The sequence below is a fragment of the Salvia miltiorrhiza genome, chromosome 8, assembly GCF_028751815.1.
Source record: "Salvia miltiorrhiza cultivar Shanhuang (shh) chromosome 8, IMPLAD_Smil_shh, whole genome shotgun sequence".
NCBI classification, from domain to species: Eukaryota; Viridiplantae; Streptophyta; class Magnoliopsida; order Lamiales; family Lamiaceae; genus Salvia; species Salvia miltiorrhiza.
The window spans coordinates 20,539,891-20,555,322 of NC_080394.1; the positions used below are offsets into that span (position 1 = coordinate 20,539,891).

At 37.1% G+C, this 15,432-nt stretch overlaps 2 protein-coding genes and 1 long non-coding RNA gene across 4 annotated transcripts; 2 read left to right on the forward strand and 1 right to left on the reverse strand.

The window, feature by feature from the left end:
* Nucleotides 1–5,872: 5,872 nt before the first annotated feature.
* Nucleotides 5,873–10,185, forward strand: LOC131001769 (glycine-rich domain-containing protein 1-like). Of its 2 annotated transcripts, none has more exons than XM_057928337.1 (9): nucleotides 5,873–6,050; nucleotides 6,316–6,492; nucleotides 6,859–6,976; nucleotides 7,070–7,321; nucleotides 7,421–7,870; nucleotides 7,985–8,472; nucleotides 8,659–8,854; nucleotides 9,344–9,499; nucleotides 9,587–10,185. In XM_057928337.1, exons 2-9 carry the CDS (start codon nucleotides 6,335–6,337, stop codon nucleotides 10,178–10,180), a joined length of 2,412 nt encoding a protein of 803 aa, XP_057784320.1. In that variant the 5' UTR covers nucleotides 5,873–6,050; nucleotides 6,316–6,334; the 3' UTR covers nucleotides 10,181–10,185. The 2 variants fall into 2 exon arrangements, with proteins under 2 accessions (XP_057784320.1, XP_057784321.1); XM_057928338.1 differs by having other exon boundaries at nucleotides 6,319–6,492.
* On the forward strand, nucleotides 10,180–11,189 carry LOC130998177 (uncharacterized). The gene is made up of 2 exons (XM_057923609.1): nucleotides 10,180–10,938; nucleotides 11,064–11,189. Exons 1-2 carry the CDS (start codon nucleotides 10,180–10,182, stop codon nucleotides 11,187–11,189), a joined length of 885 nt encoding a protein of 294 aa, XP_057779592.1.
* A 1,827-nt stretch (nucleotides 11,190–13,016) lies between these two features.
* LOC131001770 (uncharacterized) lies at nucleotides 13,017–13,787 on the reverse strand. Its single transcript, XR_009094026.1, has 3 exons — nucleotides 13,507–13,787; nucleotides 13,283–13,370; nucleotides 13,017–13,219 (listed from the first exon to the last, which is right to left on the reverse strand). It is a non-coding gene; the product is annotated as an uncharacterized LOC131001770 (long non-coding RNA).
* Nucleotides 13,788–15,432: the final 1,645 nt, after the last annotated feature.

The following is a 15,432-nucleotide window of genomic DNA, read 5'->3' on the forward strand; positions in this document are numbered from 1 at the left end:
GTCGCCGGTGATTAGCGGCGGCGATCCCGCTGTCGGTAATGTTGACCGGACAGCGGTGGTGCTATTGCCGGATGTCATCGACGGTGGTAGCCGCCGATAATTATCTTTTTATTTATTTATACCCTACAAGTATTTTTGTATTAATACAGTATTGCATACGTTAGACGAACTTTCCAGTCGGTCACCCATCTTAGTTGTGCCATAAGTCAAGCACGTAAATGATTTAATTAATATTATACTTACCGACGGCTTCAAGCCGCCAGTGTTCTCGACGGTGTTTTAAAAGAACGGGTAGCCTTCTCCGCCGTCAGTGGGCCGCCGATAAATCTGGCCGATAATTTCACGTTTTTTTGTAGTGTCGTTTATATATCGCTCAAGCGGGCGTACTAGGTCCTAGAAAAAGGTTTGTTTCTTTGTCTTTTTTTTTTGCCTAAGATGTCACAATTATTCTACGAGTTTTTAGTTATTAAAATGAAGATGCAAGTTCTACCTTGTGCAATTAATATCGCGATATGTTTGCTACGAAATAATGTTAATATGTACAATAGACTTTTCCAAATTCTTTAAAATGGAATTGGTTGTTGTGAGAATTATATTTTTCGTGAGAACGTGAGTATCATATTTAACACCAATTGAAATGAAACCAATATACATTTGAAAATTAAAACGGTATAATCAATTGAAATGAAACCAATATACATTTGAAAATTAAAACGGTATAATGTTGCAAGTTCGTAACATCTTGAGTCTTTCTTTTAAGGATTAATTGCATCAAAATACCTGACATTTTCCCAAAATTTGGGTTTTTGACAAACTTTTTAATTGTAGCAAAAATTTTAGCTACGTTTCAATTTATTGCAATGTCCGTCCTGCGTATATTTTCGGCCAAATCCATTCATTTCCGGCCAATTTATTTTAGCTACGTTTCAATTTATTGCAATGGATTTGAGACGACAATGTTTCATTACCCGGCACGACATGCCACCTAATTAAGCTTTACGAAGGTCCACCTCAGCATGGATTTGGCCGGAAATATACGCGGGACGGACATTGCAATAAATTGAAATGTAGCTAAAATTTTTGCTACAATTAAAAAGTTTGTCAAAAAACCAAATTTTGAAAAAAAGTCATGTATTTTGATGCAATTAACCCTTCTTTTAAATCAAAATCTTACTAACTACTGAATTAGTAAAAAGAATAGAAAAAAGAATAAGAAAGCAAAGTAATCAAACAAGTCTTGTTTCTTTTTTCTTTTCTGAGAATAAAGTCTTGATTCTTTTGATTTCAAAAGGATAAAATACCAGTCCACTATGAGTTGAAAGGCATGCGTGGAGGTATATAATATTGTTTACGAACTATATACACTACAAAAAAACGCGTAAATAGCGATGACAATTACCGACGACGATTTTGCCGCCGGTAATTACCGATGGCACGGCGGCGACATTTCAGGCGACCCGTCCTTTCGCAATCACCGGCCAAGTACCGATGGCAAAATCGCCGCCGTTAATTAGCGACGGCGACGCCGCCGGTAATTTTATTATACGCATTATATGTTTAATTTTATACAATTACCGACGGCGTTTTACCGTCGCTAATTAGCGACGGCAATTGCCGTCGGTAATGAATTAATAATAGGGCACGCAGAGCCCTTATTTTTTCAGTTTGCGCCGCACAGACCCCCCCTCCCCCCTCTCGCTCCCCCTGCTGCTGCTTCTCCTTCTCCGGTTGCCACCCGCCGCCGCCGTGCCTAGGTAACTCTCTCTCTCTAGATCTATATATCTCATTTTAATTATATATATATAATTATATTTAATTTTCACTTATATTCTTCCTTGTAGTTCGACGACCTCGTTTCGCCGCCTTCTTCACGACACCCTGCCGGAAACCACCACCTTACGTTTCTCTTATTTATTTATTTAATTATTTATGTATTTATGTTAATTAAATAGATTTATTTGTTAGATCTAGTTAATTAATTTTTAATTGGCTTAGTTTATAAATAACTTATATATGAAGCATGATTAATTTTAAATTATATTAAGCATGATTAATTTAATCAATTAGTTTAAGTTGTTTATTTATATATAATGAAATGTGTAATTAGTTTAAGTTGTTTGTTAGAATAATTTATATATGTTGGATAATTTAATTTGTTAAATTAAATGTTATGTGCTATGTGTTTATGAAATGTTATGTTATTATGTATTGTGGGATAGATTTAATCAATTTCTTAAGGATCTTCTCCCTTTGGGATAGAAATTGATTATTTCTTAAGGATCTTCTCCCAACAAATAATTATTTTTAATTTGATTTTTGTATTCTTTATTGCTTAGTTTACAACTGGGAGGCGGGGCGGGTAGATTTAGTTGTTGAGTCGATCACTCGGTAGTTAGGATAGTGAGGTTATGCTGTCGAAATTTTGTTAGATTTGAAGTAATTTATTATATTTTATTTATTTTTTTCAATTAGAATTTGCAAGAATGAGTGATAATCGTATGTGGATGTACGCGAGATACAATGATCGTACTGCATTTGAAACGGGGCTTGAGAGTTTCCTTGAGTGGGCGAGAAATCAAACGGCGTACACAGATGGGGAAGGTAACATTAGGTGCCCGTGTAAGAAGTGCAAGAATCAAACGTATTTAGATGTACCTACGGTCAGAAAACATGTTAGTAGACGTGGATTTGTCCTGAATTACACAAATTGGGTTTCTCACGGGGAAGCACCGTTGTATATGCTGACAGAACATGTTATAATGGATGAGGATGCTGGATCATACAATAACTACGAAAGGATGGTACATGACCATGCTGGACCTAGCAATTACCAAGATCCTCCAAATCTGGAGCAGCCGCCCAATAATGACGCTCAACAGATTTATAACATGTTGGATGCAGCGGATACTCCATTGTACGCAGGATGTGACACGTACACACAATTAAGTTGGATGACTCAATTCATGAGCATAAAGGCTGAAAGCCACATGTCAGAGAGGACTTACAATCAGATGTCTTCGATGATGAAAGCTGCTTTACCGTAGGGTAACAACTGTCCAGAAGACTTCTATAGTACGAAAAGAAATCTGCGTGGTTTGGGTTTGCCAGTAGAGAAGATTGATTGCTGTGTTAATAACTGCATGTTGTATTGGGGGGAAACTAGTGAGCTACATAGTTGTATGTTATGTGACCAATCACGATATAAGGAGAATTTGCTCACACAAATGTAGGCATTGAACAACCACTTCTTCTTCATCCCCTCGGTGGAATCGTTGAGATTGAAGATGCCGATGAACCAGAAGACGAGGATCCCCCGTTGACATCTGACGATAGTGATGATGATAGTAGTGATGATTATGAATAATGTAAATGCACATTTTGGTTGAATTTGAAAATAAATTTGTTATGTTTGTTAGTTATACGTCGGAGAGATATGCAAGAATTGACGTAAGTGTTTAAGTTTATTCAAATATTTAGCGAATGTATTTATTTTCTAACAATTATGCATTGTTATGTATGAATTAGCACGAGGTTCATCGGCTTGCCGCTGCCACAGGACGAGAGCACCGGCTAGATGAGGTGTATTTGGATGTGGTACATCCGGACAGGTCACGGATCTACGGCGTCGGGAGTGCCGGGCAGAGCCAGGCTAGTAGGGGATCTATCCGCAGTACGAGCACTTCTGCGGTGTCTCAGCAGCTTTATGAGACACGGATCTCCACGCTGGAGGAGCGCCTGCAGCAGCAGGAACAGGAGCGGGAAGCAGAGAGGGCTGCAATAGAGGCACGATTAGCTGCAGAGCAAGCAGAACGGCAAGCCATGCAGGAGCGCTTTGCTCAAATGGAGCAGTTTATGAGGATATATAGTGGTCAGCGAGCTCCATCCCCTGATGATGATGATGATGCTTAGGTCTTTCCCTGATGATGATGATGATGCTAGACTTTCATATTTATGTTTTCAAACAAAATTACATTTGCACTTTATTTTCAAATTTATGTTTTATTGAACTATATATTTCAAGTGTTTTATTAAAACTATATATGTTTTATATATTTATGGCAATGATGATGATGATTGCATTTAACGTAAACAAAAAAAATTCAAATCACATTACAATAACCAAATTAAAACACTTTTGGTGTATTAATGTTTAAAAAAAATTAAAAAAATTAAAAAATAATATTTAATTAATAATTAAATATTTTACCGACGATAAAAATAAGGACGGAAACGAACTCGATCAGTAATTAACAACATCTTTCAGGTATTATCTCCACATATTCAAAGATTATAAATATATGAGTGAGTATATAACATTTAAATGAATTAATAGGTGTAGATATATCAATAATACGATTGTTCTGTAGCGGTGACCATTCAAAAAGAATTTCAAATTTAAGCGTGCTTGACACAGAGCACAAACAAGATGGGTGACCCACTGGGAAGTTGGGTGACCGACTGGAAAGTTCGTCTAAATTATGCAATACTGTATAAATACGAAAATAAATTGTGGATATACAATAAAATAAATAAATAAATAAATAAAATAAAAAAATAAATTTAAAAATATTACCGACGGCAAAATGTCGTCGGTAATTAGCGACGGCATTTGCCCTCGCTAATATCATGGCCAACTCCGGCAATGCGCCACCGCCGTCCGGTGGACATTACCGACGGCGATAACGCCGCCGCTAATTAGCAACGGTAAATGCCGTCAATAATGTTCCGGCAATTCTCCGCCGTTCAACGGCGGAAATGCCGACGGCTTTGCCGCCGTTAATTGCCGGCAGCGGCCGATCGCCGTCGGTAATGGCGTTACCGACGAGCCGATTAGCGGCGGCAAGTTGCCGACGGCGCCGGCGCCGCCGCCGGTAGCATATTTCACCGGCGACCGTTCTTTATTACCGACGGCAGAATGCCGTCGGTAATCTCTTTTTTTTTGTAGTGATAATACTCCAATAAGCAATATCTTTCCTTTTCGAGGAATATTCTAATAAACAATAAAGGTGTATTTGCTTTGAGGTATAATTAAGAAATGAACAAGCCTCATTTATTGCTTTATATATCTCATTTATTTTAATAATATAATAAAGAGAGGCAGCACCCTAATGTAGTCAAAACCTTTTAGTCATAGAAAATTCTAGCCATACAAATAAAAATATAAAAATAATAGCATTTCTGATTAAAATATCCCTTTAATGTGGTACAGTGTAAAATACGCTATTACACACTTTTTAGAAGCGAAAAAATGTGTAATAGTGTAAAATACACTGTTACACACTTTTTCGCAATTACACATTTTTACGTTATTACACACTTTTGTGAAAAGTGTGTAACAGTCTAAAATACACTATTATACGATTTTTGCGATTATTACATGATTTTTGAAAAAGTGTGTGACAATGTATTTTATACTGTTACACACTTTTTCGCAATTATACACATTTACATTATTATGCACTTTTGCGGAAAAAAAATTGTGTAACTGTATTAAGGGTATAATTGTACATTTACATTAAAATAGACTAGTTTTTCCATATTTTTATTTGTGTGAACACTTTTTCCTTTTCTTATACAAGAAGGGGCTAATTGAGTCCATTAATTCTAATAAAAATTTGGATAGGTAGTATAAATTTTTGGATATTTTTTTCTTTGGAAAATGTATAATTTATAAATGATATAATTCTATACCACCTTATAAAAAACAAATAAATATAATAATTTTCACTTTAAATAATAAATTTATACCTCAATATTGTATTATCTCTGGATAAAAAAATACTCTCAGTTGCCAAATGACATTAGTCTGTTAAAATCTTGGGAAACCCAAATCCAAACTCCAAGACCACGTGAAAATTAACAAACAAGGGGTAGAGTAGGTATTTTACGTTATGTAAGAGGGTACTTTCGTCCTTCTACTGGTACACCCGAGCTCGTACTCATGCAAAATACTATAAATACCGAACATTTCAGCGATTATTGTTCATCCGAATATCCACTACTATAATCGTGAAGGAGAAAGTTGCAGTAAAATTTCCTTCGTTTTTCCGGTGAAGTTTCTGTCGCTTTTCACGATCAAAGCTTTCCATTTTTTCTCTTGATAATTATCCTTATTTTCCGATCATCGTTACTGTGAAAATCTAATGTTACGCTTATAAATTGTTGCTTAGCTCAAAGTCAGTTCGAGATAATTTTGTGATGAGCTTTTGTTAACCGAAACTTAACTAAATTATCGAATTTGAGATCGTGCATTAATCTTAACTGGCTTAAATGAGGGACGAAGATCATGTTTTTACGAGAGTGCGATTGTTTCAGTAGTTGAAAGCTGTTGAGAATGGAGAAGCAGCAGAAGTTGGAATGGGAAGCAGCACATAGCATTGCGATCAATGTCGACCTTGTTTCCGCGGCAAAAAAGCAGCTCAAGTTTCTCGCGGCTGTTGATCGGAACCGTTGGCTCTATGCCGGCCCCGGTCTAGATAGGGCCATTTACAGGCAAGCACCTGATCGCAATTGCGCTTTCATTCAAACAGTTAGTGCGCATGGATCCGTTATCATGCTTAATTAATTGATGATTGAGTAGTTCAGTAGAATTCATCGTAGATTATGTTTGCGATGTTCCTGATAATCTGAAGAGTATGCTAAAAAAAATGCTACTGCGAACATCTAACACTTTTAGAATAGGAAAAGTTGAAATGCTAACAATACTTCATACTTTTTATTATTGTCAATGGATCAGCATTTCCCAGTATAAAGTCAGGATGATGATAAGTTGTATCCATCATCACAAGGATCTTCATCGTTACATCTTTTGCTGTATAACCTTGACGGAGATAATGAATAATCTTATTTTACGACTAGGTACAAAGTTTATTGGCTTCCATTGCTGGCGAAGCATTCTGAATCGCCACTTTTTGAAGGTTCATTGGTTGTCCCTTTGGATTGTGAATGGATTTGGCACTCTCACAGGCTTAATCCAGTATGCTTTCTTACTCTGTACTTTATTGTTGGTTTCAGCTATATATTGTGTTAGCAGAAGATTGATATATTTAATTCTGACCTAATCTTCCAGATTAGATACAAGAAAGACTGTGAGGAATTCTATGGCAGAATTATTGACAACAAGAATGTTATTTCTTCTGTGGAAGGAACTTCGAAAAAGCAAACTGAGGACGTGTGGAAAACATTATTCCCAGGAGAGCCATTTGAACTAGATTTGGAACTTCAGCAAGAGAATATCTCTGGTCAAGGAGTAGTGGAAGAGAAGTTCACTAAGTATGATTTGGTCTCAGCTGTTCAAAGACAAACTCCTTTCTTTCATCAGGCAAGCACAATAATTATAATGTCATTTTGACTGATTGTCTTTTTACTTGATTCACAAATTTTAATTGTTTCCTGTATTTCCTCTCGTTTTATATTGTAGGTCTCCCAACTCCATATGAATGACAGTCGCTATATTGAAGGAGCTGTGGCAAGGTACAGAGGATTTCTTCACCTAATCAAGAGAAACAAGGAGCAAGGCATAAAGAGCTTCGTTGTTCCCACTTACGACATTGACCTTATCTGGCACACTCATCAGCTACATCCAGCTTCTTATGGTGAAGATCTTCTCAAACTAATGGGAAGGATTTTAGAACATGATGACACTGATTCTGACAGAACAAAAGGTCAGAAACTGGATGTTGGGTTCACCGGGACGAACAGGACATTCGAGGACCTGTTTGGCCGTAGGTATTGGAGGGCTGGAGCAATGTACAAGGGTAGTGCACCTTCACCGGTCAGACTTACTCCTTACTCCGGCAGTGTCACGAAGAAGGTGCCAAGTTGTGATGAGAGCCCAAAAATAGCACTTCCTGTGATGGAAGTTTTTGAGGTACTTACACTCCAATGTATACTCTTAATTCTTTACAAATGATGCTTAAGCACTCTATACCATCATTTCTCCATTATGCAGGATTAATAGTGATATGTTTGGTGAATGTTTTAGGTCATGTTGGAGTTCGTAGGCGTAAGGAACCTGCCAGAGGGACACAATGGAAGTCTCTTTGTGTCCTTCAGTAAATCGCAACCAGATAAGATGTTCAATGCCAAGAGAACCCTTAAAGTTGTACAGGGATCTGGTGAGAAACAAGTGGCGACCTTCCAGTGTCAGCCTACTGGGAGCATGCTTTTCGAACTCATGTCCTCACCTTCTGTGTCAATGGGCACAACTTCCATATCTCTGGAAGACTTCCTGTTGCCTGACTCTGATCTTACAGTGGAAAAATGGTTGGATTTGATTCCTAGTTCAAACACCACGGCGTCCAAGCCCATTGGTTTGCGAGTGGCCATCTCAGTTACCATACCTACCCCAGCACCATATACACTTAATATGGTTCGCTCTCAGCAGCCAATACCAGGCAAGGTCCAATTTTCTAGAAATTTGACGCGCATAGTTGATCAGGATGGGAAGATGGTGCTGAACCTACATATGAGGTATCTAAGAATTGCCTTTTCTTTTAAATGAGCTGCAAATTCTAAAGATTTGCAAAGTCTATATGCATTTAAATGCTCTAACTGAAGCAGTTTGCTTAGCTTTTTAAGAACGGTCTTTTCTCCTTATGGATAATATCCACGTGAGATGCTTTGCTGAAAATATACTTTTTGATCTTCTAATGCCAGAGAGCTACAGAAGTCAAGAGGCAAGAAAGAATGTAGAAGAAGAGTAGTGGTTGGAATCATGGCTTCGGGCAAAACAAGTACTCTGGCTGAGTTTGCAGGGTCCAAATGGTCTATGGTAAATTCTCCATGGTCCGTTAAGCTTCCAAATGCAAACAATGATGACGGACACCTCTTTGAGCTGACTGGTCCTCATACTGTAAGTATCCTCCATTTTTTATCTTAATTATATTTTCTTATGCAGAAAAGCTCCAAAAGAATGAAAAGGAGAAAGTTTGGACAGCACATATTGAGCTTTACTTTTAACTATGATAGAGCATGAATCATCTATTTTTATAGGTTATTCCAGAATCATTATCTTGAGATGGTTTTTAATCCAGTTGCTTCCTTTAAGCTGTTTATCATTTTGGCCATTTTTATATGATATGGGAAACCATGTCTGACATGGAAATTAAATAGCCAAATTAATGTTCCTATTGAATCTTTGCTTCACATAGGATGAGAGTATTATATCTGGCACGACCTGAATCTACTTTTGCTACAACTGAAAATCTCATATAGAAGAAATGCGTATTAGTTTAAGTTAATCATTGACTGAAATTCAGCTTCTTATAAAGCCAGAGCCCAGAGGGCTTAGGCATTGTTTCTTTATGTATCTTTGATGTTCATTGTGTCTGTCATTATACAGGTAAGATTTTTTCGTGGTGGAAGGCTGGATTACGAATCTAGGCGTACTGAACACAGTCAACATGAACCTCACCTATTTACAGCTGTAAAATTCTCTGCTGAAGAGCCTTATGGAACAGCAGTGGCATTACTTGACATGAAGTCTGGCACTGTCAAGGTACTGTAATTAAGTAACAAAAAACTCAGTGATGTCAAGTTAAGTACACTATCACTCATCACTCTGTTGTTATTTTTGGGATTTTAGGTCAAAGAAGAATGGTTCATTTTACCTGGCCTCATAGTTACATTTATACTTGGTAACATATTGAGGAAGATCAATCAGGCTCCTCTGAGAAAGGCTGTGGGTGTTAATGCAGCAATTAATGAAGGGTGTGGAAACATGGCAAAAAGTGGTGGTTGTGGAAGCATGATGGCTAATTGTGGTGTTACCGGTGTTAGCAGTGGTTGTGGTAGCTGTGGAAGCATGATGGCAAATTGCCGTGTTAGTGGTGGATGTGGAAACATGATGGCTAACTGTGGTGTCAGTGGCGTAAGTGGTGGTTGTGGAGTTAGTGGTGGTAAATCTAGAAGCATGATGGCGAATTGTGGTGTTAGTGGCGTTAGCGGTGGCTGTGGAGTCAATGGTGGTAAATCTGGAAACAAGATGGCTAACTGTGGTGTTAGCAGTGTTAGCGGTGCCTGCGGAGTTAGTAGCGGTAAATCTGAGAACACGATGGCTAACTGCGGTGTTAGCGCTAGCTGTGGTGTTGGTAATGGTGTATCTGGAAAAATGATGGCTAACTGTGGGGTGGTGCTAGTGGCAACTGCGGTGTTAGCAGTGGTGCTTGTGGAATCATGATGGCTAATTGTGGCGTTAGTGGTGGTGCTAAATTTGAAAGCGCGACGGCTAACTGCGGTGTTAGCTCTGTTAGCGGTGGCTGTGGTGTTAATAGTGGTGAATCTGGAAGCATGATGGCTAATTGCGGTGTAAGTGGTGGTGCTAAATCTGAAAACATGATGGCTAACTACGGTGTAAGTGGTGGTGCTAAATCTGAAAGCATGAAGGCTAATTGCGGTGTAAGTGGTGGTGTTAAATCTGAAAGCATGATGGCTAACTGCGGTGTAAGTGGTGGTGCTAAATCTGAAAGCATGATGGCGAACTGCGGTGTTAGTGGTGGTGCTAAATCTGAAAGTGTGATGGCAAACTGCGGTGTGAGCTCTGTTAGCGGTGGCTGTGGTGTTAGTAGTGGTGAATCTGAAAACATGATGGCTAACTGCGGTGTTAGTGGTGACGCTGGATCTAAAAGTGTGATGGCTAACTGCGGTGTAAGCGCTATTAGTGGTGGTTGCGGTGTTAGCACTGGTGAAACTGGAAGCATGATGGCTAACTGTGGTGTTAGTAGTGGTGCTAAATCTGAAAGCATGATGGCTAATTGCGGTGTTATCACTATTAGCAGCAGTTGTGGTGTTAGAGGTGGTGAATCTGGAAATATGATGGCTAATTGCGGTGTCAGCACGGTTAGCGGTGGCTGTGGTACTAGCAATGGCGAATCTGAAAGTGTGATGGCTAACTGCGGTGTTAGTGGTGGTGAGTCGACGAAATGTGGTGGATGCGGGGTAAGTGTGGAAGCAAATTAGGGAATATGAGCGATGGAGGCATGGATCAAGAGATGATTACCGCGTTACTCTGTGTGTGTTTGTTTGTCCGCTGTGGTCTTCATATTTAATGCTGTTGTCTTCAGAGATTGAAATCTGTTTGTGTGATTGTTGCTGATCTCTCACATGTGTCTGTGATGAATAAAGTGATGAGGTTTCATTTGCCAAATATTGTTTCAGCACTCGACTTGCTGCAGATCAACATTGCCTAAACAAACCTACTTCTTGTTTGCATAGAGAAATTGGCGCTCTTCAAATGCGCCACCCATAATATGTGGGACGAATATCTTGTTTATATACTCCTAAGATTTACAAATAAAAATGGACCTAATTCAAATAAATACTCAATTGCACCACGAGTATCACGTCATCTACAATATGAGAACTCAACTGAATCAACAAGTTTGAATTATCATGGGACAACAAAGCACTACCATTGATATTCTTTGTAAAAAAATATCAATAAGAGAGAAAAATCTCAATTAAATCAACACAAATAAAAATTATTACAGAAAGGGTCCAGTCAAAAAAATTGTAAATGTTAAAAAACCTATTTACACAATATTCCATATTTTATTCGAAGTCAAAAATTGAAAGTGGAATATACATCAGCCAATTTCTATTAATATATATTACCTTCGTCCATAAAAAAAACTTTCTACTTTTCCTTTTTGAGACGTCCACAAAAAAACGTCCTATATATTTTTTGGACTATAGTTAAACACATTTTCACCACTTTCAATACACTCAACAACTTTTTCTCCACTCTAAATATATTCAATAACTTTTTTTCTTAAAAGTCACTCATTTTTAAAAAGTTCTTTTATGGATGGAGGGAGTAATATATATTTTCAAGTGTTAGTAGCAAATACACCTCTAACGTTTATAACAAAAAACAAATAGACCCCTAATGGTATATTTTGTGCAACTAGGCCTCTAACGTGTACAAATCAGGGTAAATATATCTTAACGTTCACAAAATTAAGGCAAATAAGTCACGTTGTTTAACAACTATCAACAATAGGATCATATTTGCCCAAATTTATGAACGTTCGGGGCCTATTTAATGTAAACGTTGAAGGTGTTTTTGCTATTTAACTATTTTTCATTCTTTTTCTTATGCCTTTTTATTTTATATTATGTTTCTTTTTTCTAAATTCTTAATTAATTTATGTCTTCTTGATTCTATATTATATTTTAATAATTTTATGAATAAATTATTGCATTAAACATATCTGTGCATTTATTCAAGATATTTTATGTGTAAATTATGATATCACCATATCAAATACTATATAATACGATTAGTGATTCAAGCTATCTCTTTTATTTGAGGTACTACGTGACATCTCCTAGATCATCTCTTAAAATCTCATTTTGTGCATTTTTAATTTATATATTTTAAAATTTATTAAATATCAAATCAATTTTTTAGTGGTCATCACCGACTGAAAAACCTATGTAAAAATATTATAAATAATATGAAAATAGTATAATTCAACCATCTAGTCTATACATGGCAACCCCATATTTTTTCATTTATTTATCTGAATTCTCTATTTAATCTCTCTATATTTTAGATTTTTTACATCAAAAATTTTATTAGAAAAATTGTATAAATTATATACTATGAAATTATACTAATTTAAGTATTTATTTAGATTGATACAATTACACATAATAAATTCGCTTTATGTAATCATGTGTCATAACAATGATGGAGTATATAGTTGTTCTGTTTTGTCCTTGTTTATTGCACTATATATTATTTTACAGACATTAAATAAAATTATTTTAGTAGAAGAAAGTTTTAAAACAATTTAAATTAAAGAAAGTGAGCTATATCTTAGGATTCCCCAAAAAAATTGATTAATTTCATGAGACGCAAAAAGTATATAAAAAATTAAACGAACAAATTAAATTTCTAAAGAAGTCTCTTGTTTTAAAGGAAAATATCTTTTTATATTAACATAGATTAATTATTGTTATTGTTGTTGTATTCATGAGAAATCGGTAACCGCTATATATCTTTCGATAGATTAATTAATTTAGTTTTGATTATACCACATTAATTGTATCTCTTATTGTACACCATCTGTTCTGGATATGGGCTTGTAAATTCGGAGTCAAACCAAAATACAAATAATCTAAAATATTTACAAGGAGGTTCTAACAGATGAAAATGATGGAGGGGTCGCAGCAACACTCATCAACCAGGAAACAGCAACACAGGGCAGCAAGACTGTCACAACATCATCATAATAAATTACTATTTTAAAATAAGAGAGAGAGAGTGTGTGTGTACCATCCCTCTAGAAAAGAAGGTCCTGTGCGGGGCGGAGGTGCAGCATAATACTGAGGAGGTGCCATCACTGGAGGCCCTTGATATGGACCTTCATTTAATCAACAAACCAAACAATTAATTACTATTATTAGCTTTTATTTCGAAATAAATTGAACTTCCTATGTAAAGTAATGAATTCAGAAAGTATAACATTTGAAGGAAATTCAAAAAATTTAATTAATTACCTTGAGCAGGATAGGGGTACGCATATTTTGGTGGTTCACTCATTTGAGGAGCTTTCTCAAAATTTCAACCTCTTATGCTTAAGATATGAAAGGTTTGTAAACATTGCCAGAATATATGTACTTGTATGAGCTAGTGCAGTGTGGGAAGAAAGAAAGAATACAAGATTAGGTGTTTGTGTTAAAAAATTGGGTGATTTAATGGCCAATTATCAGAATAGGACAGACATGGATAGCGTCACCAATTTGATCATTTTCTTTAATTTATTCTGGAGAAAATTCTATTTGCTTAGTCTCGATCATGATAGGCTCTATTGCTCATTAAATCCCAATTTTTTCAAACTTGTTGAAAATTAAACCCAATTTTAAAAGGTTTTAGTAATATCGTCTAAACTTTTTGATTCGTAATAAATTTGCCTTCTCTAAAATCTTATGCGAAATTAAAGTTGGGAACTAAACGCCCAGAGGGTTTGGTTCAATTTGTTAGGAAATTAGACGCAACTAATTCCGCCCGGGATCAAGTGTGACTCAATATTGTGGATATCGACCGATATGAAACGAGAAGAAAAAATGACACCGATATTTTTAACGTGGTTCGGCCAAACTGCCTACGTCCACGGACCCACACCAATATATTAGAGAATCTCAAAAGGAGGAGTACAACAAAAATACCACACTGTATTTTGTTTATGCCTACGCAGAGGCTATCTCTCAACTCACTTTTATCACTCGTGTATAACTTCCACACTGAAGTTTTCTCTCACAAGAATTTTCTCTCTCTATTTCTCTCTCTATCTTTCTTAGCTGAAAGCTTTGTTTGATAGTTGTATTTGGTGTGTTGTGATGCTGCTGCGAGGAAGGATTTTATAGGGGATGAGAGGTGGTAGGTGGCAGATGGTGGTAGGTGGCAAATGGTGGAGGTGGTTGGTGAAGAAGGTTGGTGGCAGCCTACTTCCATTTTTTTACTAACAATCTCCCACTTGAAGACTGATTTCAATCTGTTTTCACACCTCGATCAACGCAACAGCCTTTCTGTCTTTGTCATTCTAGCAAACCAATTGAAGCTGAGCACAACTTCAATTTATCAATGGTTACTGCCTTTGTAAGCATGTCGGCTGGATTTTGAGCTCCTTGGATCTTTTCAAGTATTAACACCTCATCCTCCAACAGAGATCTGATGAAATGATAACGAAGTCCAATATGCTTTGTTCTAGAATGAAATGCTGAATTCTTTGCCAGATGTATCGCACTCTGACTATCGCTGTGCAAGACATTCTTCGTCTGATCAAAACCCAATTCTGCCAACAACCCTTGTAACCAGATCATTTCTTTGCTAGCCTCGGTGATTGCCACGTACTCTGCTTCTGTAGTGGATAAAGCAACAATCTTTTGTATCTGCGAGATCCAACTAACAGCAGTCGTGCTAACAGTAAAGACATAACCGGTAGTGCTTCTCCTGCGATCTACCTCACCGGCAAAATCTGCATCTACAAAACCTTGTAGTGCTACATCACCTCGTCGAAAACACAAGCATCTATCAGTAGATCCACGTAGATATCTCAATATCCACTTTACTGCTTCCCAATGCTGCTTTCCTGGATTTGCCATAAATCTGCTCACAACTCCCACTGCATGAGCGATATCTGGTCTAGTACAGACCATGGCATACATCAGACTTCCAATGGCTGAGGCGTAAGGAATTTTAGCCATGAAGTCTCTTTCCTCCTTAGTCTTTGGAGAGTGCTCTTTGGATAGGCGGAAATGGTTAGCTAATGCTGAGCTAACCGGCTTAGCACTGCTCATGTTGAATCTTTGCAAGATTCGATTGACGTAGTTGGCCTGAGACAACTGCAAAACACCTTTTTGCTTGTCTCTGTAAATTCTCATCCCGAGAATTTGCTTTGCTTCTCCTAAGTCCTTCATCTCGAA

Bases quoted from the DNA above. Each gene is read 5' to 3' on its own strand.
- LOC131001769 (XM_057928337.1), top strand. From the start codon at position 6,335: ATGGAGAAGCAGCAGAAGTTGGAATGGGAAGCAGCACATAGCATTGCG. The intron at 6,493-6,858 runs GCAAGCACCTGA...TTTTACGACTAG, and splicing joins CTAGATAGGGCCATTTACAG to GTACAAAGTTTATTGGCTTC. The intron at 8,473-8,658 runs GTATCTAAGAAT...TTCTAATGCCAG, and splicing joins GTGCTGAACCTACATATGAG to AGAGCTACAGAAGTCAAGAG.
- LOC130998177 (XM_057923609.1), top strand. From the start codon at position 10,180: ATGGCTAATTGTGGCGTTAGTGGTGGTGCTAAATTTGAAAGCGCGACG. The intron at 10,939-11,063 runs GTAAGTGTGGAA...TGTTGTCTTCAG, and splicing joins CGAAATGTGGTGGATGCGGG to AGATTGAAATCTGTTTGTGT.